Source organism: Cheilinus undulatus, linkage group 13, assembly GCF_018320785.1.
Source record: "Cheilinus undulatus linkage group 13, ASM1832078v1, whole genome shotgun sequence".
NCBI lineage: Eukaryota > Metazoa > Chordata > Actinopteri > Labriformes > Labridae > Cheilinus > Cheilinus undulatus.
The window spans coordinates 35,376,349-35,395,105 of record NC_054877.1 but is presented as its reverse complement, the minus strand read 5'-3'; the positions used below and the strand labels follow the sequence as shown (position 1 = coordinate 35,395,105).

Genomic DNA, 18,757 nt, shown 5'->3' with positions numbered 1-18,757 from the left:
ATAATCTAAATGTGGTTGATACCTTCTTACACCTCAGAGCCTTTAACCAATGCACATGTGCCTACAGAGAGTGGGTAAACTTACCCACTGGCTCATCTTGCCCCACTGTCTCCCTACTGGGACAAAGCCAGTAGTCCAAATGAATAGCCTCGTTGAGCTTAAAGGGTGGTTTGACTTAACTGTGCATGTAAACATACCGGCTGAGATTTGCTGGCCAAACGGGACAGGAAGTAGAGACAGGAGGGGAATAGGGAGCTGAGGGATGTGGGGGTGCATTTATTACGATTTCAAAGCTGCTCTGAAAGTAACGGAGTATACCTTGTGTTTATTTCTTTCATGGAAGGGAAACTCTGACTCACCAGATGCACAGTCCTCCTCATCCGCCCCGTTCTCACAGTCCTTCTCCCCGTCACATCTCCATGACAGCGACACGCACTTGTTGGTGGCTCCCCCGCAGTCAAATTTCTCCGGGGGGCACGTCTGTCTGCCTGTGGGCAGAGATGAAAGAAATAGGGAGATTACTGCAGAGGTTTTATAGGCCCCATAAATGCAGCAACAAAATCAACTACAAGCCACCACTGGACTCGATTTCTATCACCCCCATGATGCAGTTTAAAACTCAGCCAAACTCCACCGACTCTGGCCAATTGATTTTACTGTCTGGGCTGCTTCTACAGAGACGTACAGAAAGATCATGAAATACAGCAAATGTACAGTTGGCAGCAAATCAAACGAACAAGCCGGTCCCCCTCCTCCTTCTTCTGCCAATCTGCTCTAGTTGGCACAGGGCTGGTTTGATCCAGATTACACTGCGTTTAATATGAAGCATGCTGTTAATTATATATATTTGCTTACAGGGACGCTATGAGCCTACTGGAGTGAAATCAAAGGGTCAGCCTGAATGGCAAATCATTTATCATTTTCATGGTCTCCTTTTGATATTACATTTAAAAACAATGGTTAACAATACTTTTGTACTCCCCTAGCCACAGTCCTGTCAGAACAACCCTAGCATCACTTAGGCTAATGAGCACAACCTGTCATGTTTTAAACTGGTTCATTATAGAGTATATTGATCCCGAATTGGAAGCTTTTCAATAAAATTTAGATGAGACTATGAATTCTTTCACATTCCCTTTAACATTAATCTTCAAATGTTTGAATTATTCAACTGAAATGTGTATTCGTAATTTAATACTCTGGCAAGAGCTGGATGTTACGAGACGAGGTTAAACTTAGTATATGGCTGACTGCAACTATCTGGGATGCCTGTTGTAATGCTTGACTGAATTGTGTGTTCTTGCAGTTTGATTAGTTTTTTGGGGAGTGCAACTCTGTTTTCCCTAATGTCTGTGGGTTCGGAATTGAAGGACCCTATGTCGTGTAAAACATAAAGCCCTGTTGACAGGAAACAGCAAACCTGACACACCAGATCGACTCATACTCACTGCATGAATATATTTGACATTCATCTGGGAAAGCTCCACTAGAAAAGCATTTGGGAAGGGCAGGAATTTCCAGAAAATCTTCAGAAGGTGATTGGAGGAACGTTCTGTCAGTCCCAGAGGGACATCAGAGTGTTAATGGCAGAGCTTTGCTCTTCCCGGCCACCGTTTTAAAGTTACGTAGATATCAAATATGTTGGTAAGTGGAAACAAGAGGTTGACTATTTCAACCTTTCATCCTTTACTTCAATAGTTTTAACCTCTCATTATGTATCGAATTGTTTCAGGCTTTCATGTATTATTTTCCAACTATTGCATATTCTATTTAGAATTACCTGCTGCAACCTCTCAACTAAAAAAACAACATTTTTCAAACTAATTAGCTATTATTTTTAACCTACCACCTACCACCTAGGCTATGTTCCAGACATTTACAGTGTTTCTAAGAATTACTTCAAAGTGTTTTTATGTAATTTTCAAATAAAACTGCAGACTAAAATCAAAGAAAACAAACTCTGAAGTACTCTGTTTTTAAAAATTCAAAATGCTTTCATAAAAAAGTCATGTTTATGAGGACCTTTATAACAAACTTCTTGAATTCATCATGATTCAAAAGCAATAAAACCTTTTCTTTTTGAGATGCTTATTGCAGAGGAGTCTGTTAATCAGGTCTACATGACCATGCCATCATAACAAGGCTTTTTGACAGTGTAAAAAGAGTGCCTTGAAGTTTTTTGATCTGGATTATTTTTATGAAACAGCTGAGTGTTATTTCATCACAATTCAATGTCCTTTTCAGTCTGATTAAATCAGCCCTTCTGCACTCTTTCTTAGATCCCCTTAGCAACTGCAGAAATATCATACTGTTTTATCCTCTAACCACCATCACTGATGCATATCAAGGTCAGCCTCTGAGATCTTTCATTAGTCTGTCACATTTTCACTCTTTCCATAAGCTCTTTGAGCATTGTTGAAACAAACAATGCAAAGATCATTTGTAGCATGATTAAATGAGAACATGCTCCATAATGAATTCCATTTACCAGGTTACAACAAAGTCTGTGATGCTGTCAGTAGCAATGGTGGGCATTCACTGTATGGTGGATAATCAGAGCGGACAGGGAGAGGTCAGCCAAAGCATGGCTCCAAACAAAGCACATCTGTTCATATGGAATTACATTCTTTACAAGACTGCACTCAAACTTATTGAATCACTCTTCTTCTAATGCAAATTCAATATGCAATACTCTTTAATTATTTAATGAGAAACACTAATTACACTGCAGACTAAGTTTGAAATGTATAGTGCATTTCATTTGTAATGCTTTGTTCCTTGGTCTAAATGGTTTTCACATCAGTTTGCATGCTTTATTTAATGCAAGGCATGCTACATTATAGTAGCAGTGATGAGATCATTTAGATCTAATCCAATGTCTGCGCAGTTATATGGTAAAGGAGTTTGTCTTTAAGTACAACTAAGAATGAAATATTGCCTATGAGTCTATGCCAATGTCTTTCACAGATAAAGCTTATTGTTTTTTTTACCATTTAAAACAATAGAAAATATTTCAAGGCCCCATTTAAAAAGAATTTAGGTCTGTGTTTTTTTAGGGCTGACAAAAGATTAAAATGTTTAATTGTAATTAATCTCTGCATTTCTGTAGTTCATTGCAATTAATCACACAATATTTGTAGCATTTAAAAATTCCACTATTTTGCATTTGAAAATTGGTTTGTGTCAATTTTTATTTTTCTGCTGTTTTAAACTGAGGGCAAGAGAGAGCAAGGTTGGATACAGACCTGCTTTATGGGTAGATGGAAGATTTTAACATGAACTTAAACACAAAAAAGGTATTTGTTATGGACTAAAGTTAATCCTGATTAATGCGATTAATCTTGACAGCCCTAAAAATGTTTAAACATCATGATTAAATTGGGGACTTTGCTTTACTTAGATACAACTAGGGGGGGTCTCTAAAGAAAAAGTTTGGGAACCACTGATGTAGAGGATATTTCCGACCTTGCAATGAACACTGATTGACTCCAGAGGTTTAGTCAGTTGAAGAAAGATGAGTAGCAACTGAGGAGGGATAACTGGCCAACATCACTCACATCAGATACTGATCATATTTTCAGTTATTTTGACAAGTTTATAGAGGTATGGAGTTATCCACAAACACCTACATGTATGTTTGTCTGAACTCGTTTGTTGAGGTCAAATTCACAAATGAAGCAAATCTATAAAAGATAAAAGATAATACAAAAAAGAAAGTCTTTGTTAGACTGTGTTATTTGGTTATTTTCAATGGCTTCAACTAAATAGGAGCCCACTAACAAGAGATGTTGTCTGACTCTGCAACAGTAACCAAGGCGGGCAGTGTTTGGCATAAAGCCATGCTAGAGAAATGTAAAGTAACATTGTTCGCACAAAGGTGAAAATGACAGTGTAAAGGAGGCAACAACATTATTAATATAGATGGTAGATAAAACAGGGCCCAGCACAGATCTTTGTGGGACACCTTTCACTAAGGATAAAAACTGTGATTGAATGTTTACGGCCCTTACCCATTGTGATCTGTTAAAAACGTATATAACCAGAAAGTTATAAAACCAGTGACAAGCATTTGAGTCAAACCCAATGTTACCAAGTGTCTGGATTAAAAGACCATGATGAACTGCATCAATCAATAAAAACAGCTGCACAATGCCTCTTCTTATCCGTTTTAGAAACAATGCTATACTGATAGAACTGTCATGACTGCACCGAGATATCCATCAGTCCCAAACTTTATCTACACTGCTTGTCCCATTTGGGATCCTGGGTGGCCGGAGCTAATCCCAGCTGACACTGGACAAGAGGCAGGGTACATCGTGGACTGGTCCCCAGTCATTCACATGCACAGCTGCATGCAGAGACAAACAAGCATCCACTGTCCCACTCACACGTACGGTCATTTTAGAGTCACCAATTAGCCTAACAAGCAGGTCTCTGGATTGTCGGGGAAGGCCAGTGTAACCTGAGAGAACCCATTCTGAGTCCACCAGAACTGGGATTCAAACCAGGAACCTATCGCTAACTCTGTGCTAACATGAAGCCAGCTCCAAGATGTATTACATTACATTCATTTAGCAGAAGGATTTAGATCTAGCCTTATTTCTAACTTTTCCCCCCATCCCTTGTTGTTAAAAGGGGTTGAGGTAAAATCTCGCCGTGTGAAATGATATGACCCTGAAGGAATGGAGCCAACCTTCAAGTTCCTGATACCTCATCAGTAGATGTTGACAGTATTAACATTTATAGATGCAACAGACACAAATAATGTTTGTTCAGAATCAGAAGGACCATGATGCATTGAATCAAAATTAAATTAAGATAAAAGATGGTTATCATAATCATATTTACAAAGACACTGTTTGTACACTTATTCTGACATTTGATCAGTGATTTTGCTTTTAAGCTAAAAGCAAAAGAATACCAAGAATACCACATTGATAATTTCTTAGTAATATATAAGTTAAAAGAATAAATATGTGATGGAAGTATTTATGTGGTGTGTCTAAGTGAAGTCTGAGAGGTGACTCTGCTAGACTTCACCCCTTAGTCACTTTCACCACTGAAGAGCCAAAACAGAAAGGAAAGGCAGGTTGGTCAACACCCAGAGGCAACAGAAATGTTTTAGAGTGCCAGAGTGTCAGCAACAGCTTACAGGCAGGAAGGAGCTGTTTCCTTTTTGTGCCCTGTCTGCCAGCAACTGACTCTCACAGCGAATGAGCTCTTCAACAAGGAGACACTGCATGTTTGGCAGAATATCACTCAGCAACCTCCAAGTCTTAAAAATGAAGCCAGAAGTACACAAAAAACGCTCTCTGAAGAGTCCACTTTAAGCTGAATGAAAAAGTCCCAAATCCCCATCTGGCTCCATTTAAAAATGTCTATTTTATAGCACAGAAACATGGTTAATGCCTGGTGCAGACACAGTTTTGTCACTATAGCTCAATTCTTTATTCTTGACATCTGCACAAGAGAGGAATTTTGATATAACTCCAAAGACTCTAAGACTTGAAGTAACGGGGCAGGGTTGCTTTGAGTGACAGGAGGATCCTGCTGGCTTTCTGATAGACGTCAACACTGCCGGCAGGATCGATCAATCATTTTTAAATGTGTATGGCTCCAAATAATAACAAGTGCTACAAAATGATAAGGTCTAGAATTCACTGGAACCAGCAAGAGCCAAGCTTGAGTGAAACACTTGACAACATTTGGCAACAGAAAAAGAAAAAGCTTCCTTTGTGCGGTCTGAAATCTCAAACAGAAGCAGATTCATGGTGAACAAACACAGACTGTGCCAAGACAGAGGGAGATGGACAAATAGAGCACCAACAATCACAGCAGATAATGCAGGTTTATGCCAAAAATACTATTAGACTTTTGCCTGCCTATGTGAGTTTTTCATTTGATTTGTTTTTACAAAATTGGTGGTCTTCTGTGCGGTTCAAGAGGCACCAACTTGTCAAAGAAGTATGGGTGCAGAGTGTTTTTCTAGAAGTTGAATTTTTCTAAACCCTTAGAGGTCCAAGACTGTGCTATACTTTTCTTTTGACAAAACAAGCCACTCAGAAAATGTATACTGTACTCATGTTTGGTATCAGGTTTTTTTGCACGACTTCAACTTAATGAAATGAAAACTATTTTTTTAAGTTTAAGTTTTTTAAGCTTATAAGATAAGCTTAAGATATATAAGATGCATAAGATATCTGACCTCCAACCCCCCCCCCCCAAAAAAAGAAATGGATTTTTGAAAATTATTTGAATCAACTATCTGAAACAAGATATTGTCATGTTTTTAAAGAAATTACAAAATGCTGATATTGTGAAAAAAAAAAAAAAAAAAAAAAAAAAAAACTGTGCCAGTCCTGGTCCACTGTACCCTAGAATGTGTATTATTAATTCTTATATCAAATTCAGATGATCATATTTCATATATTGACATCAAACAAAAACTGAAAGAAAGCTTTAAAACCATGCTTTCCACACTTAGTGATTGCAACACAAAATGTAGTTTTGTTTTCATGCTATTGTTATGAATGATAAGCAGGATAGATAGAGTTCCTCTTCTTTCCTTTCTTTTCTCATTGTAAATTATTTTGGACTAGTTTTCATGTGGGAAATAAACATTGGGTTAAGCTGTGTTGGAATGTCTGACAGTCTTGAATGCACCATGTCAGCAGTGTGCACGAAGCTGCGACTGTGTCACCTTTAAATGACGTCACAAGACTAAGGTAGTGGCACTGACGAGGATGAGAAGACACCAACTTGTCGATGGACTCTACAGCAAACCAAATCCCACGGACTTGAATGAAACTTGTTCTTGTTTTTGAGTTAAAACCCAACCTAACTAAAACTGAACTGCAACAAAGCTTGGGCTCGCCATCCACACGACGCTTCAAGAACAAACTAGGCTCAAGGCCCAGACGACAATGACGTGCAGGTGACATCCAGTGTTTTTTAATACACTGGATGTTAGGGCTTTAGATTTTGGCTTTGTTTATTTACCTGGGTTTAGCCTGTAACACTATCATGTGACAAAAATAGCACATGATGAAATCACGCCAGCATGATCGTGGAGCCCTATGATACGTATTTTCGCAATCCCACAGCGAAATTCAGGCTCGGGTTAATGAATTGAACATCCTGGTCAACCAGTGATTTGATTTCCTCTGTTTTAATTTTATCCACTATTAACAATCAGGATTAAACTGGTTATATTTTACCTGCTGAATAAATGAAATAGCCTTGATAATTTACTGTTTGGCTTTGTTAATTTTTTTTTTTTTTTGACCAACCTCTTGCTCCTCCCCAGCTCCACCCTCTCTTCCAAATATGTTTATTTCTCACTCTGGAAAACCGACATCACAATGCTAACCCTCAGGCTTCATATATGCCATCCAGGAACCAACGGGGGGCATCATGTTGGCCTGTCCATTTTTTTTTAACCATCTATGATTGCCTCACATAAGAAGTGACCCGCTGAATGTCATGCAAGTATAGGTTTGTCTCAGTGGGTGTGACGGTCCCTGCAGCATGGACAGAGGGTGACAGCAGAGAGGAGGCTGGAGAGGCAGCTGGTGCCTGGGGACACCAAGCAGTGAGAATGGCTGATGCAGCCGGGCCCTGACCCCACACATACGCAGACACACAGTTTTCCAGGTGCCGCAGTGTTGGAGGCTGTTTCTACTGCAGGGAACACAGAGAACATTGTATAACTCCTCTGCCTACAATCACAAATTATCACTGAGAAATTGCAGTGTTGGGTCATTGACAAACCTTTGCTGTTTATATCACATTCAGTGTTAAAAGCATCTAAAAATGCCTCGCTGTGGAAGCAGTTCATTGAGTAAGACAGCAGGAGAGGAGAAGACATATCTCTGTTTAACCTTTCACACCTGCAAACGCTGTCAAGGCTATCATTCCTTATTAACATGCTGCACCAAGAAAAAAATGATACTTCATTTCCCTGTTTCTCCTTAATATTTAAGGAGGATTGGAAGGTGTAAAAGTCACGCTGAGAGTGTGCGACTCTTTGAGTTTTGCCTGCAACAGTCTTACATATTTAATTCATGCAACACTGGCTTTAACTCTCTGTGATGCTTTTTTCAGACTTGATTCATGTGAGCAAAGAAGCTTGATGAAGAAAGAAAGTAAAAAAACAGAAAACAACAAGGAGTTAAAATGAGCAATTTAGTCTGTCAGAAGTACAAATGACAGACCGGCTTGAGGAAACATTTCTAAGAAAAGTCTGAGATGAAACAGACGTGGAGGTGGAATCTCTGAGAGAAGAAATTACCTGCTGTGTGAATGAATTCCGAATGATGTAGGTTAAACGAGAACCTGACTTAAAAAAGAAAGCATGAACAAAAAGATTTCAAAGAGAAAAGAGAGGAGAAAAAAACAGATCTGTAAAAGGGTGACATGCCAGTAGCATGATACAGTATGAAGGGGGAGGAGAGGCAAACCGCAGCATGACCTTTTACATTTTAACCTAAAGCAAAATCAAAGCTATCCATACGAAGTGGAAAGAGATGGATGATGAAAGGCGAACAGAGCGCAGACTAGAGAAGAATCTGAATCCACCAGGCGGATTGTGAGCTGTCCTGTCTGTTTATATGATGACTCTTTAATGAAGCGTGAGGCCAGCTTAAACTCCCAAAGACAAACAGTGATACTAAACTTCACCAAAGTACCCGACTTCTCCTCATGACAGCTATTGATTTGTGAGACTTCAGATTTTATTAAGACATAGGTGATGGGTTTTTGTTTGAGGAGGAGCCGCCTGAATAAAAACAATTATTCACAGATGAACTGTCTGTTCAATGTCAGAGTGAAAAATGAGGATTAAACCCCATGTTGTCAGGAGATCTTGTTAGATTTCATCACCTTTTTACAGACCCAGAGTTCATATCACTACAAACATGGTGTCAAGGGTTCTGTCTTAAATTTCATCGTATCAGCTGAGCTTGTTATTGCAGAAAGCAGTATTGCCAAGTCTTCTTATCATGAGCGCCTTTCGCCCTGGTTTCTCTGTATGGTTGCTACAAAATATTGTCATTAGTGGGCTGTGTTTGTTCTTTTTCTAGAGTGTTGTTGCCTGTTTGGGTTTTCCTTGCTCCCTGTAAAAACCCTTCTTGTTTCTCTCTAAATTTTCTTCAAATAAGCAAAACACAATTTTTGTCCTGTCCACAGCCCTATCACCCTCATATCACTCCACCTCCACTCTCCCCCATAATTAATTCATTTACCAACCAATACCTAATTTAACCTATTTACTGTACTCAAATGCTGCAACTAATCATTCTATTCACTGTAAATCAAATGCTTTAAGAAGGCTCTCTGTGGTAAAATGACTCACCTCATATGGATATTCACACTTACTAATCTACTTACCGTACTAATTACTAAGTAAATCTATGTACCGTACTAAAATACTCCAAGTAGTTAATCCATCCATTGTTAATCAAATTATTATTATTATTACATTTTATTTAACCAGGAAAACCTCACTGAGATCAATAATCTCATTAACAAAAATTTCCTGTCCAAGACAGGCAGCAGTACTTTTAACATGTTACAGACATGAGATATGACAGATATAAACGCTGGGGCTGGGACTTTATCACGTTAATTAAGATTAATTAATTACATAAAAAATAACGCAATAAAGAAAATAAAGTATTTAATCTCAATTTATTCTTGCACTCCAAACAGCGCGGAACGTTTCTCATTGCACGAGTTCCCGGTATACCCGTAATACTGATGCACAGGACACAACACGACAATCACCATGGAAACCGATGAGAAGTTGTTGCTGGGTTTGGTGGGCGGAAGATTTAGTTTTAAAAAACTACCGGATGGACACCTGGATAAAAGCACAGTTGTGTGTAAATTGTGCAAGAAAGAATTTGCCTAACACCGGAGCTTTTCTAGCCTCCGCTGCCACCTCAATGCCAAACATGCTGCAGCTAGCACAGACAATTCCTAGTTCAAGCAGGCAGTGTCGCCAATCCACACTCGACAAGATGACTGGGTTCAGAGCCAAAATGAGTAAGTCCACGACTGACAAACCCACTGGCAAAATGGACTGAAGTGGACTGTCGACCACTCTCTGTGGTAGAAGATAAGGGGCTAGAAGAGGTGCTACAGATAACGTCGTCTGACCCAAATTATAAACTGCCATGCAGAAAGAAAATTTCAAACAATGCAATCATAATATTCCTTATTCATATTGCACTTTATGTTAACACTCAGTGATGAAAATCAACAGGATTTTGTTGTTTAAACTCATTTATGTGTCTATTCATTGATTCAGTCATATACCAAAATCCATTTCAATTGAAAAATGTTGCTTCTTGTGTCAAATATTCATATGCGATTAATTGAGATTAAATAATTACAAAGCCTCTAATTAATTAGATTAATTTTTTTAATCGAGTCCCACCACTAATAAACACTAATCAAATAAATCCTGAATCACCGAGCAAAGTCATTGGTCAAAACATCTTCAACTTGAAGCATCATCCTCTATTGCCCTCAATCTACTTTTAAAGAGATTTAAAGACCCCAGCTCCCCAAGACACAGAATCTCCTGCAGCAGATTCCAGCCGTAGGATTAGTGGCACCTGAAACTCCTTTTACCCATTTCAAGATGGACTTTGGGTACAGACAGCAAAAATAAGTCTTATGACTGAGTCACAGAGTGAAGACTATAGCTTCCAGAACTTTTCACATGAATAAGATCACACAAGTGTGATGGAAGCAGATTCAGTATGGCCTTATAAATAAGGCTAAGCCAATGACTTGATGCTGTAAGAAGGCTCTCTGTAGTAAAATGCCTCACATCATTTGGATATTTGCACTAATTAATCTACATACTGTGCAAATTACTTATTAAATCTATTAAGCATACTCAAATAGGCCAAAAGATGAATCTATTTACTATAACTCAAATGCTGAAAGAATGGACAAACTGCCAAAAATGCGTTGCCAGAGACGTTACAGGGATTTTGAGTCATTCTGCACTGTAGATGGGTTAATTGCGTTAAAATTTTTAATCAGATTAATCATGATGATGGATTAATCTGCACTAACATGTCAATTTTGACAGACCTAATTTGAACAATGATGTACTATTAATTAACCTTGTGGGGTAAGAGACCAAGACATGATGAGCCACTCAAGAATTAGCCTGTGCTACAAAACGGCTCTTTTTATGCAAGCTGCTGTAGCTAGTTCCTGTTTGAGTGCCAGTTTCCTTCCCTCTATCCTTTGTCGTTATTTAATCCACATTTAAAAAGCCAAAATGTTACCAAATGAAGAGTTGTTTGGGAGTCAAACAACCTGCTCTACTGAGCTGGGCCAAATGGTCTGGATCTCTTAAAAGAGACAAATTTCCCATCACAACAAGAAAGACTGGATAGACATCAGCTGAGGAAACACGGGTAAGATCAGAGTTTAATGTGCTAAACCAAGACAAAACTGGACTGGACCAAACGGGACCACTTTGCGGAAACACACTGCTTGTCCCTTCACCATATGAGTAGTGATGGTTATTTCACTTAAAACACAGGAACTTATTTTTTAAAGGTATAGAGAGCAGGTTACTGTGAGGGTTGTAGGCACTGATTACTGTCACACAACAAACAAGTCATTTAAGACTGCGACGCAGGGGGACAGATAAGCACAGTGGAGCTATGTAAATAACCAATCTAATATACCAAACTGATGCTATGATGCTGAATGGCACTGAGATAGATTAGAATTTGCAGCCTTATTTACTAAGGTAATGTCTACTTATCTGTCTCAAATTACAAAACAGTGCTACTACATCCGGCATGACGTCCATGACACCATTAAATAGAGCTGTGAATTTGTGTGTTCAGCCTGACCTGTCAATTTATCCAGCTTTGGTCAGAACCTGACAAGTTAAACACTTAAAATAAACATTGTAAAATCATGGACTCCACACCAAAAATCAGAGCTGAAAGGTGGTGAGGTCTATGACAGTGTTAACTGTAAGCATTTTCCCCGTCTATCTGTGAATGGGATTGTCCTGAGTCTGATGGTTGACGGGTTAAACCAGGCTTTCTGCCTCAGAGCTAAAAAAAGGCACAAACTGCTCTGATAACATGAGTCATATTCAGATTCACTGCTTCATTAAACAGGTTAGTGCGGCCATGTCCTCCTCTATGAATTATAGATTTGGTACAGCAGAGAACACTTGCTGCTTGGAAGATGAGACCAAAAAATGCTATTTTCAGAAATACTGTAATGTACAATGACATGCATCTCTGCTTGATATTAAGTGCTGTATTTTGCAGAGTGAATGTCTAATAAAGAGACTAAAGTAGTGGCATTTAAATCATTTTAAGTCTTTTGTTTTTGAATTACATCAGACACAGCTGATGGGTGCACTGTGGAAGTTTTACCAGTCATTAATGTGCATCAACATCTAAGAGACCGTACACTGTGGCAATATAGACAAGCCAGGTGATCGGGTATAAACCAGGTCTTAGATTCTGTAAAGGGGCAGCATTATGCACTGAGCCACCATGCCTTCTTTCTTAGCTATAGCTATCACTAATTAATCCATTTTTACTAATCAAACTAAGCTACCACCCATTTGATATCCTGTCAATCGACAGAGAAATATGAGCAATATTTTTAGAAAAAGACCAACAATTAAGTAATTTATGACTCAAATGTACGAAGTGGATTCTCTCTTGTCTTGTGTTATCATAATCTTGGTTATTAACAGGAAGTATGATTGATTGGTTGATTTTAGGCTTTGTTGTTATCTCAGTTTGGACATTTTGTCATGCCAGAGATGCAGAGGGCAACATGTTTTGCGAGTTTTCATAAATTCCCACAGTATTTTAGACTATGAATGTAACACGCCGCATAGCCTAGCAACAGTCTACCTACAATGCACTGCGTTGTTTAAGTGTGGCTAGCGATGCTGACAGAAGAAGCCCCAAGATGCCGAGTATAAATCAAGTCCTTTTCAGCTGTAGCTACAACTGTGCAAATTTAGTTTTTATGCACTTTAAGATATGCCTGGGTGAGATGTGACCAAAATTATTATTTACAGATTTTCATTTTATTTTTTCATTCTATTTATTTTATTTTATTCAACTGAAAAGAACATTTCCACTGTCTCAGGTTATGTTCAAATACAGTTCTGTTGATGTGTTTTTATGAACTTTTTGGTGTGCTTTTGTCATGCTGCCATATTTAAAAGGGAGACTATGAATAAAAGTGCATATTTTTCATCAAATTGATCTGTATTAGTTCTAAATTTGACACTACCAGCTGTGTACTGGGCACTGAACATGTCTGGCCCGAATGCATTTCTTGATGTTAAAATTTGGCCCAGTTGAATTTGTAATTGAATAGCCCCGGGTTAAATGAAAGCTGTAGATTTAGAGTAACAATTTGAATGTAACTGGCAAAGGTATACAGTACAGTGTCATCAGCATAAAGATGGAAGGTGGGGATTTCAGCGTACTACCATAACTGGCGTTGTGTCTGTCTCAATTTGCACACCACACCTTTGCTCCAATTGTCCTTGATACCTTTCAGAAGACTTCTTGGGTGTGCTTGTCCAAACTAGTGCCACGAAAAAACTCATAATTTTATGTACAGATTTTCATAAAATCACAAAATGTTGCACAGATTCATCATTTGGGGACTCCTGCTGTGTTTCATTTAACCTTGGAAGTCTGATATCGGAATGACTTCACACCCGAGTTCAAAGCGTTCCATTAGCTACGAGCTTATAAGAGTAAGTGACAGAGCTGAAAAACAGCTGGACTTTGTTAAAACACGCCCACAGGGAAACATATTTGGATGAGATGATACACCTGCTCCATGGTCCCGATAAAAGTTAGCTCTTTTTAAAGTACTTCTCTGTGCTTATATTAAACAAGATAATATAGGAGATGTGTCACAAATTGCCTTTAGAATCATTCACTAAGAAATAACTGTTTATTTACTGTTATTTCAACTGTGCTGCTTTAACATGTTTGAATATCAGTCCCCACTTAGCTACCTATGTGATGCTTTGTTAAAGCTCCACAAAAACGTGTGTACTAGGATTTTGTAAGTAAGTCAAAAGGCAAAGCTTTAATGCTCCTCTTGATGTATTGTTGGCCAATGGAGGCGCATAGGCACCACTATACAGAGATGCTGAGCTCATATGCAGTTATTTGGGGAAAATCTCCCCTTTCTGTACAAATTGGCAATAGCGTGGAATAAATGGAGTCAAGATTAGCCTTCTGTCTGTGAGAGCTGATGAAAGTGCGCTGCAATTTTTATCACGCACAAACTTTTCCGAGATCAGGATACAATTTCACCTTTGCATAACCTTGAAATAAATGATGATAAATGATGTGTAAATAAGGTCAGTAAATACCTCTTTGACATTGCTATTGCTAAACCATAACCAGGAGTTAAGTCAGTCTGAGATTTCCAGCTGCTTTATTTATCCGTGTGTGGTACCTTTATGCATGACAAGGATGTGATTGTTTTCTAAGTTTCCTTCATTCAGAGAGGAAACTTAAACATGGTGGTACTAAAGTGAACATATCAGTATTGCCTTTAATTAAACACGCTGTCCATTATTGTGAATATTTAACATGGATTGTCAGAATGTATGCGGGATGCAGTGGGATTTGATTCACCTGTTGAGGGGGCGGGCAGTAGCAAGATTAAGAAAAGAGTGCTGTGCAAGGCTCTAGTTGATTTACACATGGAAAAAAACATTGATCCAAGTACTGAACCTTGAGATACTCCCTTTGTAATTTGGAGAAAAGAGGATTGAACAATACTTTTTTTTTCTTCAGAGAGGTAGTTTTGGAACCACTTCATACCATTGTTTTCAAAACCTAATTTGTAAAGACGATGTAAAAGAATGGAGTAGCAAACCTTGTCAAATCAGCAAATAAGGCTGCACAGTGTTTTTATAATCTATAGCTGAGACAGCTGTATCAGTATGACTGAAGCAGCTGGCCCGCGGTTGTTCGTTTTTTGTGCAGAGGAAACATTAAATGACACAATGACACAATAAACACCCTTTTTTATGTGAGCACGCTCAGAGCCTGAGGCAGAAAGCTTAGGCTAACAAAGAAAGTTCAAAATCACCAGAATAATAATACCTGCTACCTCTTAACTTCAACTACAAGCTTTGTTGAGCCAGTTTACTCAAAGAAAAGCCTGGGTATGTTGAACTTACTTTGTGGTATACCCCTCTGGAGTTCCAGCAAAGAAGATAGGCAGTGCTTCAGAAAAAGAATACCCCTTTTAGTTCTGAACTCATTTTGAGAAACTTTGTTCGGCTCTTTCGCTTTTTGAGGCAGAGCACCTGAACTCAGCGTGGTGAAGTTCACCTGTCTCCTCACTCTCTCTTAGAAAAAAGGAGAGAAAATACACACAGAAAAGGTGAAGACTGCCAGAAAGCTACATAAAAATGTTCAAACATAGAGTGCTTCAGTGTTTACTTATTAGCTGTATTAACTCAAACAGTTAGAGTAACTTCATCAGTAGCACGCAGAGTGAGAGGATTTTTACCAAAATTGTCCACATTATAAAGTCAATAAAATAGTGGGACTTTATTAATGACTCTGTCATAAAGGGCTCTTTGGGGGTTTGAAGTTCAGTTTCTTCAAAGAGGCTTATAAGGGGGAGTTTTCATCCACACCAGAGAAATATCTATAATCCTTTACAGATTACATAACACTTTAAAGTTAAAACACAGCTTTTCAGAGGAAAGGCTCGCTCCAAAAATGCTCCAGTTCAGGGTTACATCCCCTAATAAAGAAAGATGAAACAGTGTGAAGTTCCCTCACGCCTGTCAACTCTTGAAAATGAATTTCAAAGCAGAGCAGACAAACTGACACCCAGAGCTGAGCTGAACTCAGCAATTTTGTCAAAAAGCCTCAACTTGCCACCCCCTCGCTCTATTGTTAAATCTTCAAAAAAGAAAAAGTGACTGGGTCGACTTAAAAGAACATAAAATAAATTTTCAGAGTGGAGACACTGCAGAACAGCTGGCTGCAGTGGCCCACTTCCTCCTTGATTACAATTTAATCTAAGACAGAAACTCTGAACTGTGGCGCCTCACGTGCTCTCAACAGAATCATTCATTTTTAAGAACTCACGAGTAACTCGGTGTGGCCCAAATTTGAATTCTTAATGCAGTGGTGTAACGCTACTCCAGCGTGTAATTGGGAATCCACTCAGTGAGCCAGAATGATTGTGGCACAGATGTCTGCAGCACTGAGTTCAAATCGCCCCAGCCCTGTGTGCATGTACCTCATGAGTGTCAGCGTGCACGCAAACATACTGTATGCTCATGCACGTGAGACAGAAATAGACACAAAGTACAGGAGAGTTTAGGGGCAAACTTAATGAACAACAAGACTTGACTTAACAGCATGTGAGAGTTCAGCCGGGCTTATCATAACTAGAGCGTGATGCATTAAGGTGTATGCTGCTGTTCTATACATAATTAATAAATTATCATGGCCCCTGTGATGTGCATTACATCTTATCTACATCTTTATTTCTTTAATGGTTGGAGATTTGAGTGTTCTCAACATGATAGCTTCACTGTTCAACAAGCTTTATAAATGTAATACTGGTGTTCATGCAGCTAATGCACAGAGGCTACAGTCCTTGAGTGTCCCAGGTTCAACTCTGACCCTCTCTGCTCACCTGCATGTGATCCTTGTCTCTATCCACTGTCCAGTACCCTGGATTAAGGCATAAAAGGCCCTAACATATAATGTCATGATATATTGTCTAAGTGTTGGTGAACTTTTTTATATTGTGTGGTTCAGAATGGTATATCGTATTGTATCCTATCATATCATATAGTATGTATCAAATCATATCATATCATAATCTATCTTAGACAACACAGACAAACTGCTGCCATGGGAAATGTTCCCCAAATGGGACAGTACATTATATTGCATAGTTCTACACAGTATATCATATCACGCCAGTTCATATCCCATCACGTATTGTATTCATATTGTATCTTGTTGAGTTAAATTTTATTGTTCGTATCTCAATGCAAACAATTCAATGCATGAATCTTGTGCCACCTCACCGTATCTTAAAGGGGACATATTTTACCCTTTTAAGACGAGTTTATGTTGTTCTCAGAGGTCCCCAAAACATGCCTGTGAAGTTTATTGCTGAAAAAACACTTTTTTTGTATGTCTGAAAAAAACGCTCTGTTTCAGCCCTTCTCAGAACGAGCCGTTTCTGTGTCTGTGGCTTTAAATAGTAATTAGCTGTCTGACTCCGCCCCTGACCACAGCCCTCTCAGGAAAAGGATGCAGCACTCATGATGTTGTAGACACTTTTTTTTTTTCCAAAGTTTAAACTGGGATTTGAACCATCAATCTCCTAGATTGTAGTCAGCAGCATAACCCACTGAGCTATCCAGCATCTCAACTGTTAGCTGAGAGGATCAGTAGAGGAGAGCAGAACTTTCCTCCAAGTGGGGGCAGGCCAACCAAACCTTGGGGTGGGTGCTAAGGGCCCCTGTTGAGGTCACTAGATGTAAAAACTGAGAACGGCTTGTTTCAGCACACATTTTCTAAAAGATGGAGAAAGACAGCGGGAGAGGGAATGGATTTTTCTGGTACTTCAGGGGATTGTGGACAGGCCAGGGACACATATTTGTGTTAAAAAAGCCTGAAAAAGTTATTTTTGCATAATATGTCCCCTTTAAAACATAGAATGATATGTCACAGCATGGTATGGTATGACACATCATATTGTATTTTACTGTACTGTATCATCTAGCATCATAAGTACCATTTTTTTACTCAGACAACACAGAAAAACCTGCTGAAATGTTACGTTTTCCCCAAAAGGGGCAATACATTGTATCCGATAGTTCAACACCATATCTTTTAATTTATTGTATCATATTGTATCATATGGTACATCATTGTATCATATCTTACCGTATTGTATCATATCGTTCCATATTGGATGGTATTGCATCATACCATACTGTTTCATATCACATTGTATCAGATCGTATGGTATTGCATTTTTTTTCAAATAATACTAAATAATGATAATAATAGTGACTAGTTGTGATAATGACAATAGTGATTATAAAATAAATAAAACAATAACATGTTAATGTATGGTATGGTATTGCATTGTATCATAATATATCCTATCTTGTATTGTATCAGATCGTTTGTATTGTATAGTGTTGTATTGTACCGTACCATACAGTGGTGTAATGTATCATTTTGTTTCATTTCTTGTCATAGAGTATGGTATCATACAGTATTGTATCACACTGAATCGAATCATGTGGCATCGTATAGTATATAGTAGTATTGTATAATAGTATTGTATCGGATCATCTCCTACAATGTCAAATTGTAGTACATTATATCGTGTCATATTACATTGGATCATACTGTATCACATCGTATAGTATCATGTAGTAACTCACATAACACAGACCAACTGTTAATACATTTTTATTAAGATATTTTTCCCATGGGAGCAATAAAGGGATCCATATTTTGTTGTATCATATTACATGGAATCATTTCAGTCTGTTTCCTATAGCTTCAGATGGTATGGGCGACTGTGGCTCAGAAGGTAGAGTTGGTCATTTCGCAGTCAGAAGGTTGTGGGTTCCCAGGTTATGATAGTTTTGGATTTATCATAGTTTTTATAATTTTATTTCATTTTCACTTTGTGTTCCATTTCAGATTAG

The 18,757-nt window shown here is 38.4% G+C and overlaps 1 protein-coding gene across 2 annotated transcripts in view; it reads right to left on the bottom strand.

Annotated features, from left to right (window-relative positions):
- LOC121520596 (low-density lipoprotein receptor-related protein 8-like) overlaps positions 1-18,757 on the bottom strand; it is a 168,389-nt gene that overhangs the window by 76,396 nt on the left and 73,236 nt on the right. For both annotated transcript variants that reach the window (XM_041804120.1, XM_041804121.1), the window contains exon 4: positions 360-488. In XM_041804120.1, coding sequence (XP_041660054.1) covers positions 360-488 — 129 coding nt within the window. The remainder of the gene's footprint in view (positions 1-359; positions 489-18,757) is intronic.